Here is a 26,093-nt window from a genome sequence, read left to right as displayed (position 1 = left end):
ACACCTTCGGACTAGTATTTCTTACAATGTGGAATTAGCATTATACATCATTTGTTTACCCGGTTTTCTGGGGCGGGGGAGATATTGTCTTACCCGTGCTTGTGTCCTCAGGAGCAGTCATGTGCCTTGCACAGCGTAAGTGCTTAATAAATGTTTACTGAATGAGTGACTCACGGGATTTGGATATTAGTTCTCTTTCCTAGACCTGCTCTCAAAACAGCCGCCAAAGGATCTGTGCTTCAGAAGGAGGGCCTGAGAGCTGATGGGGCCCCAAGGCTCAGGTATTTCACAAGCAAAATAGAGATCGGAATGCCAGATAAAGGTAGCTCCGAGCCCTGCAGTGCTAATGGGCACCAAGTTCAGCTAGGGATATTGTTCAAATGCAGGCTCTGATTCAGCACTCCTGGGGGCCTGAAACTCTTGTCTTTCTAACAAGCTCTCAGAACTGCTTCTCCGAACTGCTGCATCGCAGGCCATGCGGAGAAGCAAGAACTTTGGCCTCGTGAAAACCTTGAAAATTTTTTTAAGTTTATTTATTTTGAGAGAGAGAGAGAGAGAGAGAGAAGAGAACCAGTGGGGGAGGGGAGGGGCAGAGAGAGAAGAGGACAGAGGATCCCAAGCGGGCTCCGCCCTGACAGCAGAGAGCCCCGTGCGGGGCTCGAACTCACAAACTGTGTGATCATGACCTGCGCTGAAGTCAGACGCCTAACCGACTTAGTTACCCAGGCGCCCCCAAGCCTTGAATTTTTAAACCTTGGAGTCCCAAGGACAGGGCGAGCATAGTGGCTGGGAGGGGTGGTGCGCACACCTCCTGAGCTGGAAGCTTCTCAGACCCAGGATCCAGGGGCCAAGAGGGGAGGGGCGTCCTCTGGATACGGAGAGCAGAGCAGCCAGATGGGGTGAAAGGTCGGAATCGGCTTTGTTTTAGGCTGTGCCTCCGTCTCACAGAGAGACTTCTACCCAGGAGTTTGCTCATTCATGTATCCCTCGTTTCTCCAGCAAATACCTGCTGAGGATATTATGTATCCTGAGGACACTGTGGGGACGAGACAGGCAAAGTCTCTGTCCTCTTGGTGTTTACGTCCTGTAAACAAAGACCTGGATTTGAGACCTCACCTCTGTGTGTAAGAGAGAGAGGTCTGGGTGAGTCATTTCAACTTCTGAGCCCTGGCAAGATGCGATGCCTGTTCCCAACATGGGGAGTTGCCGGGAGATTCTCAGGAGACAGTGCCTTACAAAGATAAAGCATTATTATGCACAGAACCACTCATCTGAATTTTGAACTTGCCCTCTATTAGCCAAAGGTGGAAATCTGCAAAGGAGAATTATATTGAGGGGTTTCCTTGTTCAGTCAATCATTCATCCAAGTGTTTGCACTGTTCTGGACTCTGGGGATATTGTGGGGGCGAAGTCTCTGTCCTGTAGGCATTTACATTCAGAAGCAGAAATCAGATAATCAACAAACACATATATAAACAGGAAAATGTTCTGAGAGTCACGAGGAAAATAAAGCCAGGTAACTTGGTGGAGACGAGAAGTGGAGCTACTTGAACTGGGAGGTTCGAGAAGGCATCTCCAGGCGAGATTTAAGCCGAGACCTGAATAAGGAGAAAAACAAGCCAAGGTGACATATAAGGGAAAGGTATTCTGGGCAGAGGGAACAGCACATGCAAGAGTCCTGAGGCAAGACCAAGCTTGACATACTTAAGGAAGAGCAGTGTGGCTGGACACAGCAACAAGGGGAAGAAGAGGTCGTGGCATGAGCTCAGAGAGGCCAAAGGGCCAGATAAAGCAGGGCTCTGTTAGCCGGGGCAGAGGCTTTGGGTTTTGTTTTAAATCAGATGCAGAGCTGCTGAAAAGGAGCTGCAGGGCAAGGGTGGGAACTGAGTTGGGATTACTCTGGTGATGGTGTGGAGACTAGAGGGGAGCTAGAGTGGGAGCAGAAGAACAATTTAGGAAGGGATGGCAGGGGTGTCTGTGAGTGAGGACGGTGGATGTTGGTAGATGACAGCGGCATGGGCCAGAGCGATGGCAGAACGGAGAGAGGTGGGCACGGGAGGGCTATAGGTTGGAGTGAGGGATACGTGAGTGAGAACGACTCGGGTCCGTGCTGTGCTGATTTTGGAGGAAACACAATTTACCAAGCAGTACTAATCCCATTCCCTTGGCACGCTTCTGCAAAAGCGAAACCTTCGGGGAACCAGGAGGAAACGAGGCAGTTCTAATCCTACCTAGACACACAGAAGCTTCAAAAGGAGCATATCGCTTACAAAGGGAAATTCTTACCCCGTTCCCCTCCCTGTCCTGGGAGGTCTCATTGAAATCCTTTGCTTGTTTGAAAGGGCAAGAGAGATCCCGCTTTAGCAAGTAACGAGCCGGCGCTTAGATGCCTTGGATGGGCTCTAATTCGGATTAAGCATTAGTTTAATGCGGAGGGGTTTTCCGGAAAGAAGACGAGATAGATGAATGACACAGACAATTTAATTAATCTTAGAGATGGGGCTTAAAAACCAGGGGCCAAAGCACGTGTGGGTGCATGTGTATGTGTGAGATGGGTGTTGATTTGGTGGTGTAGGCAGCAGCGGAGGGAGGGAATACTTGATTTCCCTGCCACCAGGTTTAGTGAAGTTTCTCTGCATTCCCCACAGGGCGGGGTCCTCCCATTCATTCAATCCCAACTTACTCAGTGTTGAGCTGCGTCCCATCCCGTGGTTCTCTCATTCACAAAGGGCCAGAAAAGGGAGCGGGCAGACCTTACCTCAGCTGAAACAAAGGCCGCAGAAATCTGCTGACAGGTATGAGAATAGAATTGAACCGTCACACGCCTTTAAACTCAGGTACCATTACCTCGTCCTCTGCCTGTAACACATAAAGGATCCAGTCTTAAAGAGGAACCCCTATAATTCCTTGGGACACACATAATTCTAAGTTGTATTTTGAGGGTGAAAGCTTTATTTGTTTAACGTAAGCATTTAAAAATATATCACAATTTCTTCCTGTTAAAAAACCTGCCGTCCCCCCTGCTTCCTACCCCCTGACATGGAATTGGCCTGGGCCGCTTTCTTTCTCAAGGAGTCCCTGAGGTTAGCTCTTTGGAAGTTAGGGCTCAGCAGCAAGGACCGGTCCAGGTCCCCCACCCTGTACATTCCCAGGAACGAGGCAGAAGCTGCGGGCAGTACTCGTCCGAGCCAGTGGAGGGTGAAGGAACAGCACTTCAGCACGGATGAGGTGGGAAGGCCCTTATCCGACAGTCGTCAGCGGCTGCCTCCTGGGGGGGCGGGAACCATATGTCCCCAGGCCTGCGACTGGCCAAATGAAATTCGTGGCTAGGAATATGCATCCGTTGGTTTTTCTTTCAGCTCCTGCAGCTGTCTGATGAGGGGCGACGGAGGAGCAAATATCTCTTTTGTGGGCTGAGATGCTTTCTTATACAATTGCCCCTGGTCTTGCTATGCAGCACTACCCCAGCCTGCCCCCTGCGCAGGCAGCCAGGACCACTCGCCCCACGGGACATATGGGTTGGGAACGCACCTTCTCCAAGTGTCACTTTCGAAAAGCCAAAGGAAAGAGTCGTGGTTTGAATTCAGGCTCCTAACTCCTTGGCAAAAATAAAAACTGAGTGCTTTCTCCTTGAAAGGGGCGATCCTCTTTTATATGGGAGTGGTGACTGCCACCTGGTGGAGGAAGTTAGCTGAGCAACTTCCTTCTCTTTTTGGCCTTTTCTAATGCGTCTAGCCACTCATTTCGTTATTTCTTCATAAATACAACAGGGGAGTGTGGAACGTGTGTGTCAGGCACTGCGTTAAGTGCCTGGGGACAGGCTGTGGGAACAAAAGGGTCAGGGTCCTCGCTTTCATGTAGCAACTGGAGGGCTTGTGGGGTGACAAGTGGCTTGCGGGGTAAGCCGCTCCATTAGAAAGAACCTCGCAGCCCGTGGGAAAGACATTGGGTGAGGAAGGGACTTGGGCACAGAGGCTGCTTTGGAGAGAGGGACCCCGGGGGGCTACTCTCAGGAGGGTCCTTTGCGATGAGATCTGAACCCTGAGAAGGTTCTGGCTTTGGGAACTGCTTTCCCCACCTGGCTCTCTTGACATCCTGCTGGTAGTCCTGTCAGAGGCCGTCCCCACCGACTGCCAGTGGAGCACAGGGTAGGCCCAGTGAGAGTGAATACACTGGTGAGGTGTGGAAGCCGGTCTTCTCTGGTCCCTGCCTCTGCCCCATCCCTGTGGTGGCCGGGGGGGCACTAGTTTGTGTCAGGTCCAGCATCTCTCCTGCCAAGAAGACCATAAAACACTAGAGAAGCACCAAGAGGACTCTCCACCATAATTCTCCCCCCTCCCCAGATGCTGCCCAGGTTATGAGTGGCAGCCTAGCGTTCAAGGTCACCCACGGAGGGCCTAGTAAATGCCCCAGGCTTTACATTGGGACATCTGAGGAACTACATTCTAAGGAGCAAGACTGAACAAGATATACACCGACCTTTATAAACACTCAAGCGAAGTTATAAATCAATTCAAACTCCCCTACCCTACCTGCCTGCCAGAAACGAAAGATAAATATTATCCAGACTCTCAAATAATCTATAGTTTTAATTATACATTATCTGGCATGCACAAATTCCCCAGAACACCAGGATTCAAAAATCAAGTAACCAAAAAACAAGAAAGAAAAAAAGTGGTTGCACGGATCCTAATGGGATGGGAAACCACTCTGATCAATACGTTCTAGAAAATATTCTGAAGAAATTCAGAGGCAGAAAACTCAGTTTCCATTTCATCCCAGAACTGAAAAACGTAACTGAAATTTAGAACTTGATGGCAGGTTAGTGAATTCGTGGAAAGTGGACTAGTGGACTGGTCTACAGAAAATAACCAGACAGAAGTGACTATGGAAACAAGGACGGAAACCACAGAAAAGAGCAAAAGAAATATACGGAACAGGGTACAAGAAGACTTAATATGTGTAGCGGAGTCTCAGAAAAAAAAGGGAAAGAATGAAGCAGAAGCAACAGCTGGAGAAATAATAGCTTAGAATCTACCAAAGCGGATAAATGATAGCAAATCATACATTCAAGAAGCACTATGAAGTCCAAGCTGGATAGATACAAGAACACCATACTCAGTCGACTATTTCGTGATAAAAGTGCTGAAAAGCAAAGACAAAAAGAGAATCTGAAAAACAGGCAGAGGGGAAAATTGCATCACTTTTTTTTTTTTCAATGTGTAGTTTTGAGAGACAGAGACAGAGCACAAGCAGGGGAGGGACAGAGAGAGAGGGAGACACAGAATCCGAAGCAGGTTCCAGGCTCTGAGCTGTCACCAAAGAGCCTGACACAGGGCTCGAACTCATGAACCGTGAGATCATGACCTGAGCCGAAGTCGGATTGCTTAACTGACTGAGCCACCCAGGCGCCCTGAAAAATTGCATCACTTTTAAAGGGGCAGTAATCTGACTGACAGTTGACTTCTCAAAAGAAATAGCAATGACAAGACAATAGAATTTCTTCAAAGTGCTGGAAGAATAGCGGGCGAGCTTGAATTTGATAGTCAGCAAAAACATTCTTTAAGAGTAGTTACAAAAAAGACTAAGTGAATTCATCACCAGTACAACCACACTAACGTAAAATGTTAAAGTTGTTCTTCAGGTAGAGAGAAAATAATCCCATTTGGAAAAACAGGTATGTGGGAATGAATGAAAACACAACAGAGGAGGTAGATTTATCAAAATTTGGTAAGTCAAAATGAATACTGACTGTATAAAACAATAATAATATTAATGTCTCATGATGTTTAAAATACATTGTAGAATTACCAAAAAAAAAAATCTATATGCTGTTTACAACAGACATTATAAGGAAAAAAGGTTGGAAGTAAAATAATGGGGAGATATACCATGAAAAAATAACCACCAGAATATATTCCAAGAAGCATCATTAGAGCTAACACTTCATAAAAATCAAAGGGTCAAATTACCAGAAGATATAACGATTGTAAATGTGTAGGCATCTAACAGCAGTTAAAGACCTACAAAGCAAATACTGACAAAACTAAAAGAAAAAATTCAGAGCTATAGAGGATGATTTTCAGCACACCTCTGTCAGCAACTTATAGAACAGTCTGACCTTATTTAACTGATAGTACAAAACAGATAAGAAGAAATCAACAAGGATACATGAAGAAACCTAGATAAGGGGCTCCTGGGTGGCTCACTCAGTTAAACATCTGACTTCCGCTCAGGTCATGATCTCACAGTTTATGGGTTTGAGCCCTATGTCAGGCTCTGTGCTGACAGCTCGGAGCCTGGAGCCTGCTTCGGATTCTGTGTCTCCCTCTCTCCCTGCTCCTCCCCTGCTTGTGTGTGTGCCCGTGTGCAGTCTCTCTCTCTAAAGTAAATAAGTATTAAAAAAAAGAAACCTAGATAAGACACTTCATAAATTTGATCGAATTTGCATATATAGAGCACTAGCCCCAACAACTACAGAATACACATACTTTTCAACTGCACACAGGTAGTTCCCAAAAGTAGACCACAGGCTGCATTCTAACACAAGTTTCAGAAAATTTCAAAGGAATGAAATCATTCAGAGTATAGTCACTGACTACAATGGAACTAAGTTAAAAATAAATAACAAAAAGACTGAAAAGCTCTCAAATGTTTGGAAATGAAACAATATACTTATAAGCAACCCATATCTCTAAGAAACTACAATTAAAATATTTTGAATGGAATAACGGAAATATGAAATACAAAACTTATGGCATGCAGCTAAAGCTATGCTCAGAGGAAAATGTATCGCTTTATGTGCCTGCATTACAAAAAAAAAAAAGGCTTAGTATCAACGATTTAAGTATCCATCACAGGATGTTATAGAAAGAATTAAAGAACAACAGAGGGAATTGGCAAAGCCAAAAGTTAATTCTTGGAACAGATTAATAAAACTGATGGTCTACTGTCGAGACCAAATCAGAAAAAATAGTGCAAAAATTATCAATATTAGGAATGAAAAGGAGGATCTTGCAAGGCTCCTAGAGACATTAAGAAGATAATAAAAGAATATTTGAACATTTTTTGCTACTAAGCTTTAAAATACAGACTGAACAAATCCTAGAACACAGTTTACTAAATGGACCCAAAAAGGAATAGAAAATCTGAATAATTCTATAACTACTAAAGACCTTCTTACAAAGAAAACTTCATGCCCAGGTGTCTTCATCAATGAATTCTACCAAATACGTAAGAAAGAAGTTTTAAGTCATTCTCTGTTGTGAACACAGAAGTGGAAAGTCTAAAGAAAACATTGAAAAATAAAATTTAGAAGTGTATCAATCATATAAAATGATAATATGCCACAAGCAAGTAGGATTTATCCCTGAATAGAGGGTTGGTTTAACATTATAATTCAATCAATGCAATTCATCACATTTACAGACAAAGGGAGAAAAATTATATAACCATCTCAATAGATTATAGTCAAAGTATTGGATAAAATTTAACACCAAACTAAACTGAAAATAGAAGGGAACTTCCTTAATCTGACAAATACCATGATTAAAAAAAATTTATAGTGACTAGAGTACTTAATTATTATTATACCTAATAATAAAACATTGAAACTTTACTTTGAGGGCAGAAATAAGACAAGGATGTTCACTATCATTTGTATTCACCTTATACTGGAGGTTTTAGCCCAAATGAACTAGATATCCATATAAACAAATAATGATTCTTAAAGCTCTAATATTATACTATTCCTAAAAATCAATTCCAGGTGGATTGAATATTTAAATGTGAAGTATAAACAATAAAGCTTCTAAAAGATAGCCAAGAACTTCTTGGGATAGACAAAGATCTATTAAATCAAACACAGAAAGTATAATTCTAAAGAAAAATACGGATATATTGGACTAAAGTTAAAAACTTTTATTTATTAAGAGTTCGTAGACAGCATAAAAAGGTGAGTCACAAGGTGAGAAAAAAATTACAATACATATGACTAGCAAATAACTAATATACAGAACATATTTTTAAAAAGTCCTCTTAATGACTGAGAACCAGATGAAAATCCCATATAGAAATAGACAAGAGATTTAAACACAAAAGATGATATCCAAATAGCCAATGAGCTTGGGGCGCCTGGGTGGCGCAGTCGGTTAAGCGTCCGACTTCAGCCAGGTCACGATCTCGCGGTCCGGGAGTTCGAGCCCCGCGTCGGGCTCTGGGCTGATGGCTCGGAGCCTGGAGCCTGTTTCCGATTCTGTGTCTCCCTCTCTCTCTGCGCCTCCCCCGTTCATGCTCTGTCTCTCTCTGTCCCAAAAATAAATAAACGTTGAAAAAAAAAATTCAAATAGCCAATGAGCTTAACTTCCTAAGTAATCAGGGACATGCAAATTACAAGAAAGCAATATCACACTGTGTTGGTTAAGTTCATATGTCCCGTTGGCTAGGCCACAGTACCCCAATATTTGGTCAAACATTATCATAGATGTTTCTGCAAAAGTATTTTTTGATGAAATTAACATTTAGAGGACAGCCGATTATCCTCCATAGTGTGGATGGATCTCAACCAAACAGTTGAAGGCCTTCATAGAAAACTAATGACCTCTCTTGAAGAAGGGAAAATTCTGCCAGCAGTTGGTCCTCAGACCTGAACTACAGCATCAACTTTTCCCTGGGTCTCCAGGCTGCTGGCCATTCCTGAAGATTTTGGATTTGCCAGCCTACATTCTTATGTAACCCAATTCCTTAAAACCTTTCTCTCTCTGTCCCTCCACACACATATACACTCACATCATTATTGGTTCTGTTTCTCTGGAAAGCCCGAATACACATACCCATCAGAATGGCTAAAATGAAAAACACTGACAATGCAAAATGAACACGTGGAGCAACTGGAATTCTCATGCTTTGCTGGTGGAAGTGAAAATTTGTACAACCACTTAAATACCTGTTTGTCAGTAGTTACTAAAGCTGAACCTATGAATACCCTAAGCAATAAAGTATACCCCTTGTGATATATGTTCAACAAAAGATATATTTTAATGTTCCTTGCAGCACTATTCATAATGGCCTCAAACAGGAAACAACCAAATGTTCACCAACAGTGGAACCGATGAATAAATGGCGGTGTAGTCAAATGATGTACAAACTCGTGCCATACCTTGTACCTCACAAACACAACTTGAGTGAAGGAAGTCAAACACAATGGGCAAACCTAATTGCTGCGGTTTGAATTGGGAAAGAAGGAAAAGGGATTGGGCCTGGGTGAGGACATGAGGTGCTTCTGCATTGCACCATTTCTGAACGTGGGTGGCTATTACATGGATATATTTAGTGTGTGAAAATTCATCCATCTGGATACTGATGATCAGTGCACTTTTCTGCACGTATTTATAATTCCATTAAAAAGATTCATTTTAAGAAAAATAGGTCTCTGCCTATTACTTTGGGGGAAGCCACTCATTTTGGAGCTTCAGTTCCTCTGCTATAAAATGCTGCATGGATTTAAAAGGGTGGTCTATGGGAAAACCATTTGTAAAGTATAAATGTAAAGATATTACCATGGGCACTTCATAGGGTATGTACTCAATAAATGTGAAATGTTAAGTCTAAGTCTAAGGGAACTATCTCTATGTGCCAGATGCTTAAAATGCCTTATTTTGATTTAACAACCCAGTCATGCGGAGTTTACATCTGGGGAAACGAGGTTTATAGAGGGAAAGTAGCCTCCAGGTAATCCAGCTGGGGAGCAGCAGAACCACGATGGGCCTCAAGTAGGCATGCGTAAGCCGCCTACCTCAGGCCCTTGGCCCAACACAACATATGCCATGCCAAGGTCTCACCGGAACCCTGTGGCAGTGAAGGGTGCCGTTTCCCCTCCCCTCCCCCCAGGCCCCCAACTTCATTGACTGACACTCCAGATGGGTCAAGTCCAGGGTCAGCTCATCACTCGGAAACCTTTCTCACCCTCAGCCACGGGAAAGGGAGCCCCGGTGGCCTGCTTCCTTTCCCCCATCCTCTTCTTGGTTCAGCTCATTTCTTCAGAGGGCTGTGCCCCCACGGTCTGCTCCCCACCCCCGAGTGATCTGGTCCCCAAACCTCAACACCACTCTCCAGCGGAGTGGTCCACCATCCCCGCAAAGAAACCCTTCCGGGTCCCCCGCCCTCTAAAGGGTGGTCTCCCGAGTGATCACCGGGCGTCCCTCCTTCCTCACGCACATCCCCTGCCCACGGCCTGCCCCGCGATCCCGCTCCAGCGCTCGCCCCTCAGCCCCCGCCCCGCCCCGTGGCCCGCCCCGCCCCGTGTCCCCCTCCCCCTCCCCTCCCCCCCCCCTCCCCCAGTCCGCCGGCGTGCCCGCTCACTGGACGTCGAGCTCCGCCGGTCGCTGAGGAAGCTCCACGGCGGTTGCGCGACCCAGGCGGCGATGGCGGCGGCCGGCAGGGAGCAGGAGCGGGACCTGGCGCGCTTCGTCTACGTGACGCGCTTCGGCTCGCACCGGTGCGGCGGCGTCTTGCAGCTGGGCCGCCGCCGGGCTCGGGGCCGCGGGAGCACCGGGCGCGGGGCCGGCTGCAGCCCCGAGGAGCCGCGGGCGGCGGCCCGGGCCGGCGCGGAGCTGGTCCCCGGCCCCCGGGCTCCCGCGGCCTCCCCACCGGCGCCGGCGTCGAGCGCGCGGAGCTGTCCCCGGGCTGCGGCGCGAGCAGGTGGCGCCTAGGGGGCGGCGGGCGTGCGGGAGCGGGGCGCGCCGCCCGTCGGGGGCCGGTCTGGGAGTCGGCCCCCGCGTCCCCTGGGCCGCCGTCTCAGGGCGGTGGGGCGCCTCGGGCCTCGGCCTTCCGTCAGCGTCCTGTCAGCCCTCCCGCCCAGCCGTGGCCCGCGGCCCGCGGCCCGCGGCCTTGGTGCGGGGCGGAGCACTGGGGCCGTCGGCGGCCAGGCTCCGCCTCCCGTCAGTCCGGCTGCCGACGCGGGGGGCAGAAAGACGGGTCCCTCGCGTGCCCGGCGTCACGCGTGCGGCGGAGAGGGCGCCCAGGGGCACACGCGGGTCATGTGAGGTCAGCCCGACGGACAGGGAAGGGCACCGGAGGGAGCCGCCGGCGTCCCCCACAATGAGGGGGGCGTCGGGGTGCTTGTAGGCGTTCCTAGCGCTCGCTGAATTTACAAATCAGCTTGCGCAGAACCGACATCTTTACCCTGTTGAGTCACTTCCTCTCTGAAAACATTTCTTCCATCTGCTTCCGTGTCCTTCGGGAATGTTTTCCATTTGAAACGTTTCCATAGGTTTTGCGTATATCCTCTTAAATTTATTCCAGGTGTTTGGCCTTCTCGTCTGTTCCTCTTCCGTAAAGTCCTCTAAATGCTTGTTGTTTGTATATAGGAAACTTCTTGATCTTTCAAAAATCACCTTTTGTTTAGGATTGATTTATAGACATTTTGAGGCGGTTGACAAGGTTATATTCTTTAGTAACTCACCACCGCAGTTAAGATAGAGAGCAGTTCCTTCTGGAAAAGTCCTGCCTCTCTTTTGAGGGCTCATCCCTCTACATGTGCTTTTTTTTTTTTTTTTTTTTTTGGGAAATTTTATTGAGATATTCACAGTTCATTCAACTCGCCTATTTAAAGTGCACAATTCAGTGCTTTTCAGACTTGTACGACCATCACCACACTCAATTTTGGAACATTTCTATTGCCCTCCAAAGAACCCTGTACCTATTAGCACCGTACCCTGTATCCATTGACACTCACTGTTCCCTTTTACTGGCCTCCCCTACCCCTAACCCCAGCCCTAAGCAAGTGCTGAACTTTCTATCTGCATAGATTTGCTTTTTCTGGACATCTCGTATAAATTGTGTCATACAATATGTGAGCTTTCCTGATTGTCTTCTTTCACTTAGCCTGTTGGTGTGTTAATTTTAGGTCCTAGCACTTCACTGCATTCTTTTATTATTAGAATAAGTTTTGTCACTGTTCAGGTATACTATGGTATTATTTGTAAGTGAGATCATTTCACTTCTTTTTTACCCATTCTTATGCCTGCCATGTATCAAAATATTGCCTGTTTTATCTTACTGCGTGCGTAATACTGCATGCATCAGCTAATACCTCGAGTACAATGTTGAATAGTAGTGGAGATTGTGGGGTATCCTTGCCTTATTCCTGACCTTAGGGGAAATGTCTCTAGTGTTGCCCATTATATAAGGTACTGGCTTGAGGACCAAGGCATTTATATTTAAAATATTAAAAAGTATTCTTCAACTTTTATTTTTTTCAGTGTTTTTATCATAAATGGGTGTTGAATTTTTGTCAAAGGCTTTCTCAGATCTCTGGGGATAAATATATTTTATCCTTAGATTTATTAGTATGGCATATGATATACATGGATTTCCTAGTATTGAACCAACCTTGCATTCCTGAAATAAAGCCTACTTGGTTATGATGTGTCATTCTCTTAAAGTAGTGTTGGACTCTGCTAAGAATTTGTTTAGGTTTTGGCATTGGTATTTGTGACAGATAGGGATCTGTGGTTTTTCTTTCTTTGTACGTTTTCATCTGGTTTAGGTATCAGAGTTATACTTACTTCATAAAAGGAATGAAAATAAACTTTTCCTGCTTTTCTATGCTCTGGAATAATTTATAGAACAGTGGGACTACCTGGTGTTTGAAGGTTTGGTAGAATTCTTCTGTGAAACCATCTGGGTCTAGTGCTTTTTGTGGGATAATTCCTTAACTTTCTTTATACCTTGTATGGATATTGTTCTCTTCAAGCTTTCTAAGTCTAACGGTAATCTGTATTTCCCTAGGAAATTATCTATTTCATCGTTTCCAAATCTGTTTGCATAGAGGTCCGCAAGTGGTATTTTATGATTTTTAAAAAATTTCCTGGGGCACCTGGGTGGCTCAGTCGGTTAAGCGTCCAACTTTGGCTCAGGTCATGATCTCGCGGTGCATGAGTTTGAGCCCCGCGTTGGGCTCTGTGCTGACAGCTCAGAGCCTGGAGCTTGTTTCAGATTCTGTCTGTCTCTCTCTCTCTCTCTCTGACCCTTCCCCGTTCATGCTCTGTCTCTCTCTGTCTCAAAAATAAATAAATGTTAAAAAAATTTTTTTTAAAATTTCTTGTGTTTCAGTGCTTATTTCCAAATTGTCATTTTTTTTCTGTATGTACGTGCTTTCTCCCTTTTTCTTGAGCAAGTTAGCCAGTGTCTTGTCCATTTTGTTAATTAAAAAAAACCAGGATTTTGATTTATTAGTGAGACATCTTGTTTTTCTGGTCTCTTCCTCATTAAAAAATGAAGATAGATAATAAAGATGAAACATGCTTTCTTTTGGTTTACTGTGTTCTTTTTATACTTATTTTCAGCAGGACATTTCATTCATTTATTTTTATTCTTTTTATTGATAAAAATATTTAGTGCATGGGGCGCCTGGGTGGCGCAGTCGGTTAAGCGTCCGACTTCAGCCAGGTCACGATCTCGCGGTCCGGGAGTTCGAGCCCCGCGTCGGGCTCTGGGCTGATGGCTCAGAGCCTGGAGCCTGTTTCCGATTCTGTGTCTCCCTCTCTCTCTGCCGCTCCCCCATTCATGCTCTGTCTCTCTCTGTCCCAAAAATAAATAAACGTTGAAAAAAAAATTAAAAAAAAATATTTAGTGCAATGAATTTTCCTTTAACCACTATTATAAATCCCATAGATTCTACTATGTAGTGTTTTCAGTGTCGCTATTTTTTTTTTCATTCTGTAATTTCAGTTTGTATTACCCTTCTCACTGTGGAGTTAAAGTTTAAAAAATTTTTAATTTTCAGGACTTTTCTGTTTTGTTTCTGTTAGTAAACTCTAGTTTTATTGCACTGTAGTCAGAGTGTTTGTAAGGTCTCCACTTTATGGGTACTACCGATGTTTTCTTTGTGACCTAATTTATGATCCTTCCTTTTTGTTCTTTTTCTCCCCCAGAAGCCATGCAATTGAAAGACTGTCCCTTTAAATCATGCTTGCCCTTTTAAATTGAGTCAGTCCCATTAAATGGCATGTTTAATACTTTATGTGGTGTCTGGGCCTTTAAATTGACCATTGAACTCCCTTCCCTGTAATTTGTGCTATGATCCATAGGGTTTTGTCTTAGTGTTTTCAGATTTAGGGTGGATTCAGTCTTTCTGTTGCTCCAGCTCTCCTGCAGGCACTTTTTCTAGTGTCCTTCCTTTGGCTTCCCTGTTGGCTGCAAAGCCCTGCTTGGGGTGAGGGGGGAGCACATGGGATCATAGCTCTGCGATTCAATGATTTTTCTTATTTTACTTCCAGTTATTTTGCAGTTTCAGTGTTCTGTGTCTTCAAGTAATGCTGAGGGCGTGGTCTTATGTAGAATTTTCAAAAGGTGAAGTTGTTTGGGGTGAAATTTTGGGAAGTCAGTTACCACGCCTTCTCCATTGTCTTCAGTGACTCTGAAATCCTAAACTGAAAGGTTTTGAACAAGAGAAGTGATGAGGTTGGATTAATTTAGGCCATGCTATCTGTGTAAGGGAGATTGAATTGGAGGTAGGCAAGACTGAAGCCCAAGTTGAATAATCTATATTCTGTATATTCTATAATTTATATTCTATAATCTATATTTGTTTGGTATCCTTCCAGATTAAATTTGCTTTGATAATTTAGATGTATAAAATGGTACTCTGTATAATTTGATTGACTCCTGAGAACGAGCTGTGGTGGGAAGTCTTCAGAGATACCTAAGCAGGGTCATTATTTTGGACTTCAAGCCCGTCTGATGGCCTCATTGTTAAAAGGCACTCCGGTTTTTGTTTTTGGGTGTTTTTTTTCCTGGCCCCTCTGCTGGGGAATTAAAAAATCCAGGGGTAGTATAAAACATTTTAGCCCTGGGTTTCCAGCTTCTTTGAATAATAGAAACAAATAAAAGTCCTCTTCTAAGAAGAGGAAAGAGTATGGTGGTGGTGGTGGTGGGGAGCTCTACAGCTTTGGCAGGAAGCCAGGACAAATACCATGGATTCAACAGAAAGCCTGTATTGCTTTAGGGCCACAAATGGTGAGGACAAATAATAGTCCCTCAGCAAGGTAGTGGATTGGAAGTGAAGAACACTGAAAGCAGGTGAAGAAGCTGGTGGGGAGAAGGGAGGGGATACATGAATTCGTGCTGGAGATCCCCACCTATGTCGGTTAGAAGTAACTGGGTAGGCAGGATTATGAAAGCAGCGTTGCGCTGTTGTAACTTTACCCCGTGCAGACCTAAGGTGCCCGTCTTTCCTCTAGTTGGCTTCTCTTTTGGGATTTTTGCTGCTCCTTTGTGGCAGGGGTGACAGGATCAGATCTGGAAGAAGGAGAACTACGATGGGGTTGGCTGGGAGACACTGGAGTCTACAGCCCTGGTAGGGGGCACAGTGGTCCAGTACAGAGATGAAAGGCCTGACCTAAGGCAGAGCAATGGAGCTGGCACACAGGACCAATGGCTGACGGAAAGATGGAGAAGGAAGGGTTCATGCCAACTCTGAAGTTTCTGTGCTAGGCAGCTGGGCAGAGGATGGAGCCCTTAACTTCGGAGCCCCCCCTGCTGTGCTTGGGCGACCAGGAATAGAGTTAAGGGAGAGAGGTCCTGGCATAGATTTATATTTAAACCAAGCCAGAAAGTGCTTAAGTTTTACTCAATTTTGGGTGGATTTAATATTAATATTACAGGGACATTTATTAAATGCTTATGCCCAGCTCTTCTTGGGGAACCAGCTGAATTACTTGTTCAACAACATGAACGTGTCCCCCACTGTGGACACTAGGTTAGGTGCTCGTGACATAGATGGATCAGACAAATATTCCGCTCGTAAGGAACTTCTAAATGAATAATGTGAATATAAGCTAGTAGACATGAATGCTGTAAGATGGACCCCTTCAAAAGGCTTTGATAGTTTAGGGAAAGGAGAGGCATAAAGGCAGGAAATCAAGGGACATGAATGGAGAAATTCCTAGTGGGATGGTAGAAATTATCCAGGGTATTGGCTTTGAAGTCAGAAAGACATAATCTTGGCTCTGTCATTTATTAGCAGTGCGATATTGGCCAAGTTAGTTAACCACTCTGATCCTCAGTTTCCTTATATGTAAAATGGGGATAATAGTTCCTACCTTAATAAGTCACTATAACGACTAAATGCAGTATGCAATGCATGCATAGGGCCCAGCCCAGTGTTTGATATGGAATAAATGACCAGTGAATGTTGGCTTACTGAACAGAGATGGCTTGAAGGGAAGGGGGTGGTTATTCCAGTGAGTGGTATATAGTGAGAATGGACTAAATATTTGTAGAATGAATGAACAGCAAGTTTTGGACCATATTGTGGAATGCCTTGGAGACAGTCATTTTATAGTCACTGAAGATTTTTGAATGGTGGAGTGAAGCTATCGGAGACAGTTACACTTCTGGAAGATCAGCAAATTTATCTTCGGCTGTTTGTAAGATGCAGTGGAGTTTAGAAATCCAGGGACAGGCAAATCAGGAAACTCTTCTAACATTTCAGGCAAGGCTGATAAGTTAGTTCTCACAGAACTTGGGAGATATATTCATAATTGATATATCACAGGGGATGACAAATACTATTGTGGAGGTACAAGTAAATGCTTTCGGAGTGGTGAGTAATTGGAGGATGCGAGAATTAGGGAAGACTTCACAGTGGCAGAAACTCCACGAGAGTCCCACATGTTGCTGAGCTAGGAAGGAATTATATGTGGGAAAAATGTGTGAGCATAACCCTGGGAACGGATCCATGATGGAGAGTGATGAGGGAAGAACTAGAAGCATATTTTGAGTGTGTAGAAACTGTGCAGAAAGAAGGCTAGAGTTGGGACAAAGCCTTTGGTAGGTACCTTCAGTGAAGTATGCAAAACAAGTAGAAGAAATGATTTCATCCTTTCTCTTTTTCGCATCCCCTATACTCCTTGACACGTTTTAGATCCCCAATAATTACAGGTCGACTCGATGGCTCCTATCCTGAACCCGGGGAGTAATGTGTAGGTTAGGAAAGGCTTACAAATGGAAAACATTTGGAATGATGCAAGTATAGTATTCCAAAGGCTTAGGCATTTAGGGGAGAAGGGTCCATATGGGTAAATGAAGAACAGAGATTTCCCAGACTTGAGTTCTTTTCCTATGCCCTATCTGCATTTCATCTGTACTATCATTTGCTTAATATATTTACTTAATATGTGCATTTTCCCCTCTCGACTAAATTTTCTTTTTAGAACACGTTACATCATTACCTCAGCGGCAAGCCTGTACCACTTGCCACAAATAGAAATTAATTAAAAGCAATCTAATAAAGGAACAACAATATTATTAAATTCTAGCCAAATAGATTGTCTAATAAAGGTGGTCTGTGGTCATAAAGAGAGAGGAGCAAGTCTCAGGGAAGTCTTAATGACATACTACTTCCAAACTTTCTCCTTGATGTAATCAGAATGAAAAAGAATGGGAGAGAATGAGTTTCTCACTGTGTGAGTCAATGTTCTTTAGTGCTGTGTGTGTGCCCCACACGGAATTCGTGGTGTGCTTCTAAGAAATGGGGCAATGCCATTTTACAACATACTCTAGTTCGCTAACAAATGGAATGTTTACTGCATTTCTAATGTGTATGGTATTAGATATTGGATCTCTAATAAAGAATAAAACAACATGGTAAACGTTATGATTACTGAGCATATAGGGTGCTTTGTGAAATCAGAGAAGGTTCCTGGAAAGCTAAATATTGAATGAGTGGAAGAAAGCCAGGTATAGAGTGGTGATGGCAGGGTAGGAATAAGGTGGGTAAGTGTTTGGGTAGGGGAATATAAAGGCTTTCAGGGAACACATGCTTAGTGTTTTATGATTTTGTCTTTGGACACACAAGCCCTTGGGTTTTCTTCTCACAGTTAATATTTGGGAAGGCAGCATGGTCTGGTGAGTAGAGAGAGGAAGCTTATTCATTCCTGACAAACCTTTATTAGTACCTACTGTGTGTCTGGTAGTGTGGCTAGAAAGATGACTAAGACCCACATAGTTATTACCCTCTGGGAGGTCACAGCCTAGTGGAGGAAACACATTATAAACATGTGATATAAAAGTGTGCTAAAGGGGCACCTGGATGGCTCAGTCGGTTAAGCGTCCGACTTCGGCTCAGGTCATGATCTCACGGTCCGTGGGTTCGAGCCCCAAGTTGGGCTCTGTGCTGACAGCTTAGAGCCTGGAGCCTGCTTCACATTCTGTGTCTCCCTCTCTCTCTGCCCCTCCCCTGCTCATACTCTGTCTCTGTCTCCAAAATAAATAAAAACATTAAAAAAAATTAAAAAAAAAAATAAAAGTGTGCTAAGTGCTCTGACCTAAGCATTCCTAGAGCCAGTGCTGTTCAGGGGACTGTAGAGAGGAGGTGACGGTGTGAGCTGAGTCTTGAAGAGCAGGGAGAAACTTGCCTGGCAGGTGTGTGTGTGTGTGTGTGTGTGTGTGTGTGTGTGTGTACACATGCATGCACACAGAGTGTTTTAGCCAGATAGAACAGCATGTGCAAAGGCTAGGAAGGATAAGAGCAAAACATTTGAAGAACCACAGGCATTTTGAATAGTTGAAAGCATAATGTGTGTCTGGAGTTGAACGGAGAAGAAAGGAGAGTTTGGAGATGCATTGGGTTAAGATGTGGCCTCTGGTATTTGTTTATTCTATTGCTGATTTTTTTGGGACTCACCTTTCAAATCAAAAAAGAAAGGAGATTTCTAAGGGATTTCTAGACATTTCTAAGGGAGTTTGTCTCTAGTTTTCTTGGTTTTCTCCCCCAGCATAGTATTAGCTAGTTGGTAAACCGGTAGCATCTTGTGATCAGAAATACACCAACGAGTGTAAAAATCCCCAAAGAGAGCTCAGGAGACATTTATAATTGTCTTTGTTCTCAGGATAGTGAATCCTTTAAAATATGTGCTGGCCTTGATATTTTACCTTTCACTCTCTCTTTTTTTAAAATTAGGTTTAACCCAGAAGAATTTAGCTAAACAGTTTGATTTCCCTATACCTTTGAATGAAGCTCCGAAAGTAATGAAGAAAAAGAAAAAGGTATATTATTATAAAGGAGAATGAGCAATATTTGAATTTTAGATTAACTTCTCTAAATACAAATGTGTGAAGATATTCAACAGTAAAAACAGTTCCATCTTTTGAAAATTTAATTTACTGAAATGAGAAAATAGAATTAATTTAGCAGACATAGAACTGGGTTTGGAAATATTTATTAACTATAGAGAACAGTCCTTCCAGTGTTTGAAGATATGAACACATTTTAATCAAAACATAATGGGAGATTTTTCAAAGCATAAAAATATATGTTCCACAGAATATAACAAACTCTGATAGGTAGTGTAATATAAGGAGAAAATCATGGATTTCGCAGAAAAGAATAATGTATCTGTATTAATGACATATTGATCTTTTAAAGACAAGGGACATACATTTACTTCCTAGAAGAAAAGCTAACGAGGATGAACCTTTACTGCTGAACCATTTTCACCTCTGGTTGTCCAAATGTCATGGCAACTTGGGTGTTTTAAACATATTCGAGATCAGTAGCTCTACGAATCTTTGTTTTCCACCATGGATCTTAAGCACTTCAGCTTAAAGAAATCGTTAGTTGGTAATGACACGTCAAATTGTATTTTTTCTGAGCTTTGAGTTTATATGAGTTATAATCCATGTATAGTGTAAAACAGCATTCAAGGTGACTAACCCCAAATGTCATTTGAGTGTGCACCTGATCTTCCCACTATACTAAGAAATATTTCCTCCAAGAATCAGTTCCTCTTGGGTGAAGAGAACAGAGCAATAGCCAATATTTACTTGTAACTACAATATGCCACACATTGGGGTATGTGCTTTACGTATATTTTTCATTAATCCTAGTAATCCAGTGTATGAAGCTATTACTAGATGAGATGTAAAACACTTGCCCATTAAAAATCGAGTAATTTCCCAGTGGAATAGAAATTCAGTATTTTCATAACTGTTGAAAACAAAATTAAATGTGTTAGAACCATTTGGATAGGACCTTATAGGCATTGCCTTCATCCAGGGTAGCTCATTTAAATAGTACAGAGAGGAAATGCTAGGAAATTAGCAGAAGAGATCACTGATCATGGGAAAACCGTCACATTTAAGTTTTAGGTCTGTAAGTGCTAGAATTGCCTTAGCGTGGTTTCAGTTGAGGTACAACACAGTTCAGTCACTGCCAGTTGCCTCTGTCAAAATGTATTTCCACCTTTCTGCTCGGTGTTCCTTAACTGTGTTTATATTTTTAAGGTTCTCGTATGGAATAAAGTATACAAAGTCATTTCTAGAATGCTTGAAGAAAATGAAAAATACAGACTCAGGCTGAAATACCAACAACTATCCAGTGAAAGCAAGTTAACACAGTTGATTGTATGAAAGAAGAGTGGCTTTCCTAACAGGTTAGTCACCCTTGGGTCACATTGGTCTAGTAGTTTTCCTAATTGTCACATGCGGTGTGCAGAACTGTAGAAATGAGGCTACAACTATTCATCGTAATTAAAAAGCACAAACAATGTTAAAGCACTGAGTTGTAGACTAGACCGCCGATGTAGGTGTGAGTAGAGAAGAGCAGAAGGTAAATGTTGATGAGAATTTACTGAGCGGAAGGACCACACTTGCTTGTGATTTAATGGCAGCTTTAAAAAAAATTTTTTTTTAACGTTTATTTATTTTTGAGACAGAGAGAGACAGAGCATGAACGGGGGAGGGGCAGAGAGAGAGGGAGACACAGAATCGGAAGCAGGCTCCAGGCTCTGAGCCATCAGCCCAGAGCCCGATGCGGGGCTCGAACTCACGGACCGTGAGATTGTGACCTGAGCTGAAGTCAGAGGCTTAACCGACTGAGCCACCCAGGCGCCCCTAATGGCAGCTTTTTAATAGAGATTACAAAACTCATCCATATTGATGAAGGCAAACATTTTAACTGCAATATAAAATTACACATCCTGTGTCACTTCTTATAGTCACTTCCTTTCCATGGATGCTGCAGTATAATTTAATGCTTTTGACAAAACTGCTCTTGAATTATGGCCTTGATGTCATCATTTCATTCCTGGGAAACAACTCATAAATTAAACTATGTTCTAAAGCTCCATCAACAAGGAGGCAAACCATAAGAGACTCTTAAAAACTGAGAATAAACTGAGGGTTGATGGGGGGTGGGAGGGAGGGGAGGGTGGGTGACGGGCACTGAGGAGGGCACCTGTTGGGATGAGCACTGGGTGTTGTATGGAAACCAATTTGACAATAAATTTCATATTAAAAAAATAATGAGTTGATACTGTGGCCAGAGAAAAATTAGATGTGATCTAGTATATTTATTAAAGTCACTGGAAATTCTGGATTCTCAAACAATTAAGTTGGATACAATTTCTGTAACTGATAATGCCACATCAATTGATAAATCATAATAGTTGTTTCCTTTCCTTCACATGCTTGTCCTAATACACATGTTACCATGCTGAATGCTTCTGTAGGCTCTTACTACAGTCACTCGATGACAACTTCTATTTTGACAGTCAGTAAATCTGCAGAATTTAATTTTGTGAAGAATATTTTCATAAGATAATAATTAGGACAGAATGCCATTTTGTAAGCAATGCTACACTGGAAACTCATGACTGTTAGTGTAATATTGCGTCAATAATAGCATAAGTTGTTTGCTATAGTGGCATATAAACAATGTTCAGATTAGTGATACTCGGTTTTATTTGTTCAATTAAGGAGAAGAATGAGGCAGATGGGGGGATTAGGAAGAAAAAGTAGTCCGTGATTTATTGGGAGAAAAAGATGTTTGAATAGGCAGAACAATGTGCAAGAAACCTGGACATTGTTCCAAGTGTTAATCCAGATCCAGTTACTTTAATAAACATATTAGATTACATCTAATTTTGCTCTGGCCATAACCTTGATCTTGTCAGTCTCTTGTGCCTCAGTAAGAGGGCTTCTACTAAACATCAAGTAATCTTGTAAGAATTATTTAGTAATTTAAAATAATATGCTATGCTTTTCCAGAAATAGCCTGTTATAAACAAGTATCCTTGTAGTTCATTATTTTGTATTATAATTTTAAACCAAATTACAAAAACTAATAGAAATACATTTAGAAATGTATTATGACTCTTATTTCCTAATATGTATTTATTAATGGGAAAACCAGGACTAGAGGCCAAGTTGAATTTTCCCATACATTTTATGTTGTTCGTAGACTCAGATTACACAAGATGAATCTTCTTATCATCTTCTGGTAAGAATTCATTTATATGATAATTATAAAGTATAGACTTTGTTTCCTCCCCTTTTATATCTTCACTTCTCCAACTTTTAGTGTATACCCATTGCTAATTCCAGCCTGTTTCCTTCCTTAAACCCAGTAAGGCCTCATTAAATATTTGTTGAAATTTAACAAGCTTCATTTGGGCCCTGTCTTAACAGTGCTATTGTAACTACTCTTTCCATGGGCCACGGTTTTTGGTTTTTTTGTGTGTTTCTGTTTGTTAATATCTCTTAGTTCTATTTTCTCTTTGAACTTTTCACATTTTATATTATCTCACTGCTACTTTCAGTCTTTTTTTTTTTTTAATTTTTTTTTTCTTTTTTTTTTCCAACGTTTTTTATTTATTTTTGGGACAGAGAGAGACAGAGCATGAACGGGGGAGGGGCAAAGAGAGAGGGAGACACAGAATCGGAAGCAGGCTGCAGGCTCCGAGCCATCAGCCCAGAGCCTGACGCGGGGCTCGAACTCCCGGACCGCGAGATCGTGACCTGGCTGAAGTCGGACGCTTAACCGACTGCGCCACCCAGGCGCCCCTCAGTCTTTCTTTTTCAGTGTCCTGGGAGCTATGACATGGTTCACTTTCTGCCTTTCTGACTGTATTTTCTGTGTATTTTTTAATTTGTCCCTTCTGTTACCACTTGATATCCAACGCTACCCTAGGAGTAGTTGTTGGGTCGACTCTCTCTTTACATATTTATTCTGAAATAATTTACCCATTTTATAGCTTCAGTTACTCTTTCTTGATGTATGACCCCTAAATCTCTCTTCTGCCTTTGACCTCTGAATTTCTTCAGGCTATTCTACAGTTATTTTGAAATATTACATGTTTTAAATCGAACGCATCATCTCTCCTCCATTTATTTCAGTTGTGTCTTGGTTTGCTAATTACCTGGGCTCATTAAATTTCTAGGGAGAGATGACACCAGTTTAGTGGGGTTTGGAAAGTACTAGAAAAGTAAGATGGGTGTTGGAAAAAAGAAATCAGACTTTTGTACATGGGAAGGTGGGGGAGGGAAATATATTTTAGACATGGCCGTGAGTAAGTTCATGGAGTCCAAGAAAATGTCCAGGAATATATAGTTTGATCAAAGCTCGTTTATGGAGTCCTTGTGAGGGAAGGTATAAAAGTCCACTGAGACTGTATTTCAAAGGGTCCTATGTGAGCACTGGACCAAGGATTTGTACTCAGTTAAGTAGACAGTAAAGCAACATGAAACATTTTCTTAACCCTTTATTCTAAATGATTTCAAAAGTACAGGAAGTTTGCAAGAAAAATTCAAAGAACTCTAGCATAACCTTTACCTAACTTCACTGATTTTTAACATTTTGTCACATTTGCAGGTTCATTCGTAGGCACTTTCTCTCTTTGTCTGTGTGTATGTATGTGTGTTTAAAATATTACCCCTTGGGGTACCTGGCTTAGTTGGTTAAGTGTCTGACTCTTGATTTTGGCTCAGGTCGCGATCTCATGGTTCGTGGAATCGAGCCCCATGTTGGGCTCTGCACTGGTAGCATGAAGCCTGCTAGGGATTCTCTCTCAGCCTCTCTCTCTCTCTCTCTCTCTGCCCCGCCCCTGCTCATGCTCTTTCTCTCTCTCTCAAAATAAATAGATAAACATTAAAATAAATAAATAAAATATTACCCCTTAATACTTTAGTGTGTATATCCTAAGAACAAAGGTATCTTTCATAAAGCCACCCAGCAATGATCAAATTCAGGAAATTTATGTTTCCTTTTGTAATTAATAAGTATTTTGTGGAAACTTCATAAAAGACTATGCAAATACCTCAAACATCACCAGTATAGAACATTTTAGAGCAGTGGATTGATCAGATCTGCATTTACATCAGATCTGATGTTACTAATGTGGAAAGGTTTGGAATGGAGGCAAGATAGGAAATGAAAATCCAAGGATTCTAACAGCAGTCCAAGTGAGTGAAATGCACTTAAATGGAAGTGGCAGAGTTTGTGGAGAGGAGACAAAGGATTGGCCATAGGGGATAAGAGAGATCATCTTGAGTTCTGAGAATGAGGAGATAAGAAAGAAGGAAGTCAAGAGAAAGAACCGATTTTGTGAAGCTACTGAGTTTCATTTTGGCATGTTGAATTTTAGGTGATAGTGAGGTGTTCAGGTAGAAATTCCAAGCGAGCAGCTTGAAGTTTCAAACTGAGGCTAGTGTGCAGTCTATGGTGCGTGAAGGTCGTAGGTAGTTCTGGCAGTGGATGTGCATGAAAACCTCAGTGTGAGGATGGGAGGAGAGGAGAGGAGGAGAACAGAATGTCGGTGATGTCTAGGATGAAGAGCAATTCTGAGTTTCAAAGAGTGATTCTGGGTGCTTAATCAGGAGTAATGAGAAGTGATGGTGGGGTGGAGGGGGATACGGATGAAGCTTGCAGGAGACCAGGGGCTTGGCCGTCCAAAGGAGGACAATGGCCTTGTTCAGTGAGAATGTAGGGGTTCAAAAAGTAGGAGTGTAGAAATAAATCAGCTAGGAACAATGTCAGAGTTCCTAGAAGTAAGGCACAAGTGCCAAGTGATGACATTGCCCAAGCAGTACCCTGGCTTGTGAGTGCCTTGAAGTGGCCTGGAGATGAAGGCCTTTGTGACACAGTTTTTGTGACACAGTTTCTGTAAATGGGGCTGTTGAAGTCGTCAGTATTATTGGCCGGTGCTGGAATGGAGGAGAAAAATCTGGAAGTAAAAGTTACCAAAACAGTGAATACAGAGAATGGCTAACTGTTGCTTTGCAATGTTAGAAAAGTTAAAATATTTTAGTGACTATTAACCGTTTTATAGTAACAAGAATCACTTTTGTCATCTTTTATTTAGGATTAACCTATCTTTGGATCCGTTTACCAAAGAAGATTGTGAAGAGTTTAAAGATGGAACTTTAAATTGAATCATAATTGTATGTTAATTTTGGTGTGTTTTGTTGGTATTGGGACTTTAATATTTGAATAGAAAAACTACCTTCTTTATAAATTAATAGTATTTGTTTACAAATTAATTAAATATGGTTGTATGCACACAAGTGTTATGCAAGTGTTTTTCAAGTGTGAATTAGTACTTACTCTGTATTCTTTTAAACTAATCTTATACATAAAATTTAAATTGACATAGCAATACAATTGCAGGCATTTATATTTACCAATGTTTCCCTTTAATGAATGTGTCTGCAAACTACCACTTTATTCATCCCTCATTATGATATAACTGCTTTAAATTAAACTTCGATTCATTTAAATGGTTTCTGGCTTCCTTTTTCTAAATTTCCCAATTGTCTTATGATAAAAACCTACAATTTACATAGTGACAGTTATTTTCGGTGTTAAAAGTAATGGTTATTTAAGCCATCTTTTCATCCTAAAGAATGTTAGAAAAGTTATGCAAATTCTAAATTGTAATATGGAGTATTTTAGGATAATTTTGGGGCAAAGATCAAAGGAAACATTCTTCTCCTTTTCAGGCCCCTAACTAATAGATACATTATTTTTTTTTCAGTCAATAAGTGAGAGATTTAGAATTCTGAAAATAATTTAGAAATGTTTCTCCGTGAAGAACCATTATTTTCTACTCAGTATTAAGTAGTAATCAGCTGTTACGTAGATCATTTTATCTACTGCTTTTTGTTGCTGCAGTCTCTTTCCCTGCATTGTTTTAAAGGCCTATATGGAACTGAAAACTTAGGAGGAAAAGACAAAAAGAGTTTGCCTGTGATAAAAACAAATAAAACAAAACAAGACAAAAAAATCCCATATGGGGGTCCTGGATGACTCAGTT

At 42.2% G+C, this 26,093-nt stretch overlaps 1 protein-coding gene and 1 long non-coding RNA gene across 2 annotated transcripts; one reads left to right on the top strand and one right to left on the bottom strand.

Moving 5' to 3' along the window:
* Positions 1 to 1,272: 1,272 nt before the first annotated feature.
* Positions 1,273 to 10,445, bottom strand: LOC125175548 (uncharacterized). Its single transcript, XR_007155871.1, has 3 exons — positions 10,360 to 10,445; positions 2,684 to 2,859; positions 1,273 to 1,598 (listed from the first exon to the last, which is right to left on the bottom strand). It is a non-coding gene; the product is annotated as an uncharacterized LOC125175548 (long non-coding RNA).
* Positions 10,446 to 10,541: 96 nt separating this feature from the next.
* Positions 10,542 to 25,557, top strand: CA1H5orf47 (chromosome A1 C5orf47 homolog; the record flags this gene model as incomplete). The annotated part of the gene is made up of 4 exons (XM_047857450.1): positions 10,542 to 10,698; positions 18,965 to 19,050; positions 20,287 to 20,435; positions 25,143 to 25,557. Coding segments are annotated over 3 exons (369 nt in total), but the record flags the coding sequence as incomplete, so codon positions are not given.
* Positions 25,558 to 26,093: the final 536 nt, after the last annotated feature.

This window comes from Prionailurus viverrinus, chromosome A1, assembly GCF_022837055.1.
Source record: "Prionailurus viverrinus isolate Anna chromosome A1, UM_Priviv_1.0, whole genome shotgun sequence".
Taxonomy (NCBI): Eukaryota; Metazoa; Chordata; class Mammalia; order Carnivora; family Felidae; genus Prionailurus; species Prionailurus viverrinus.
This window is presented reverse-complemented; position numbering and strand designations above follow the sequence as displayed.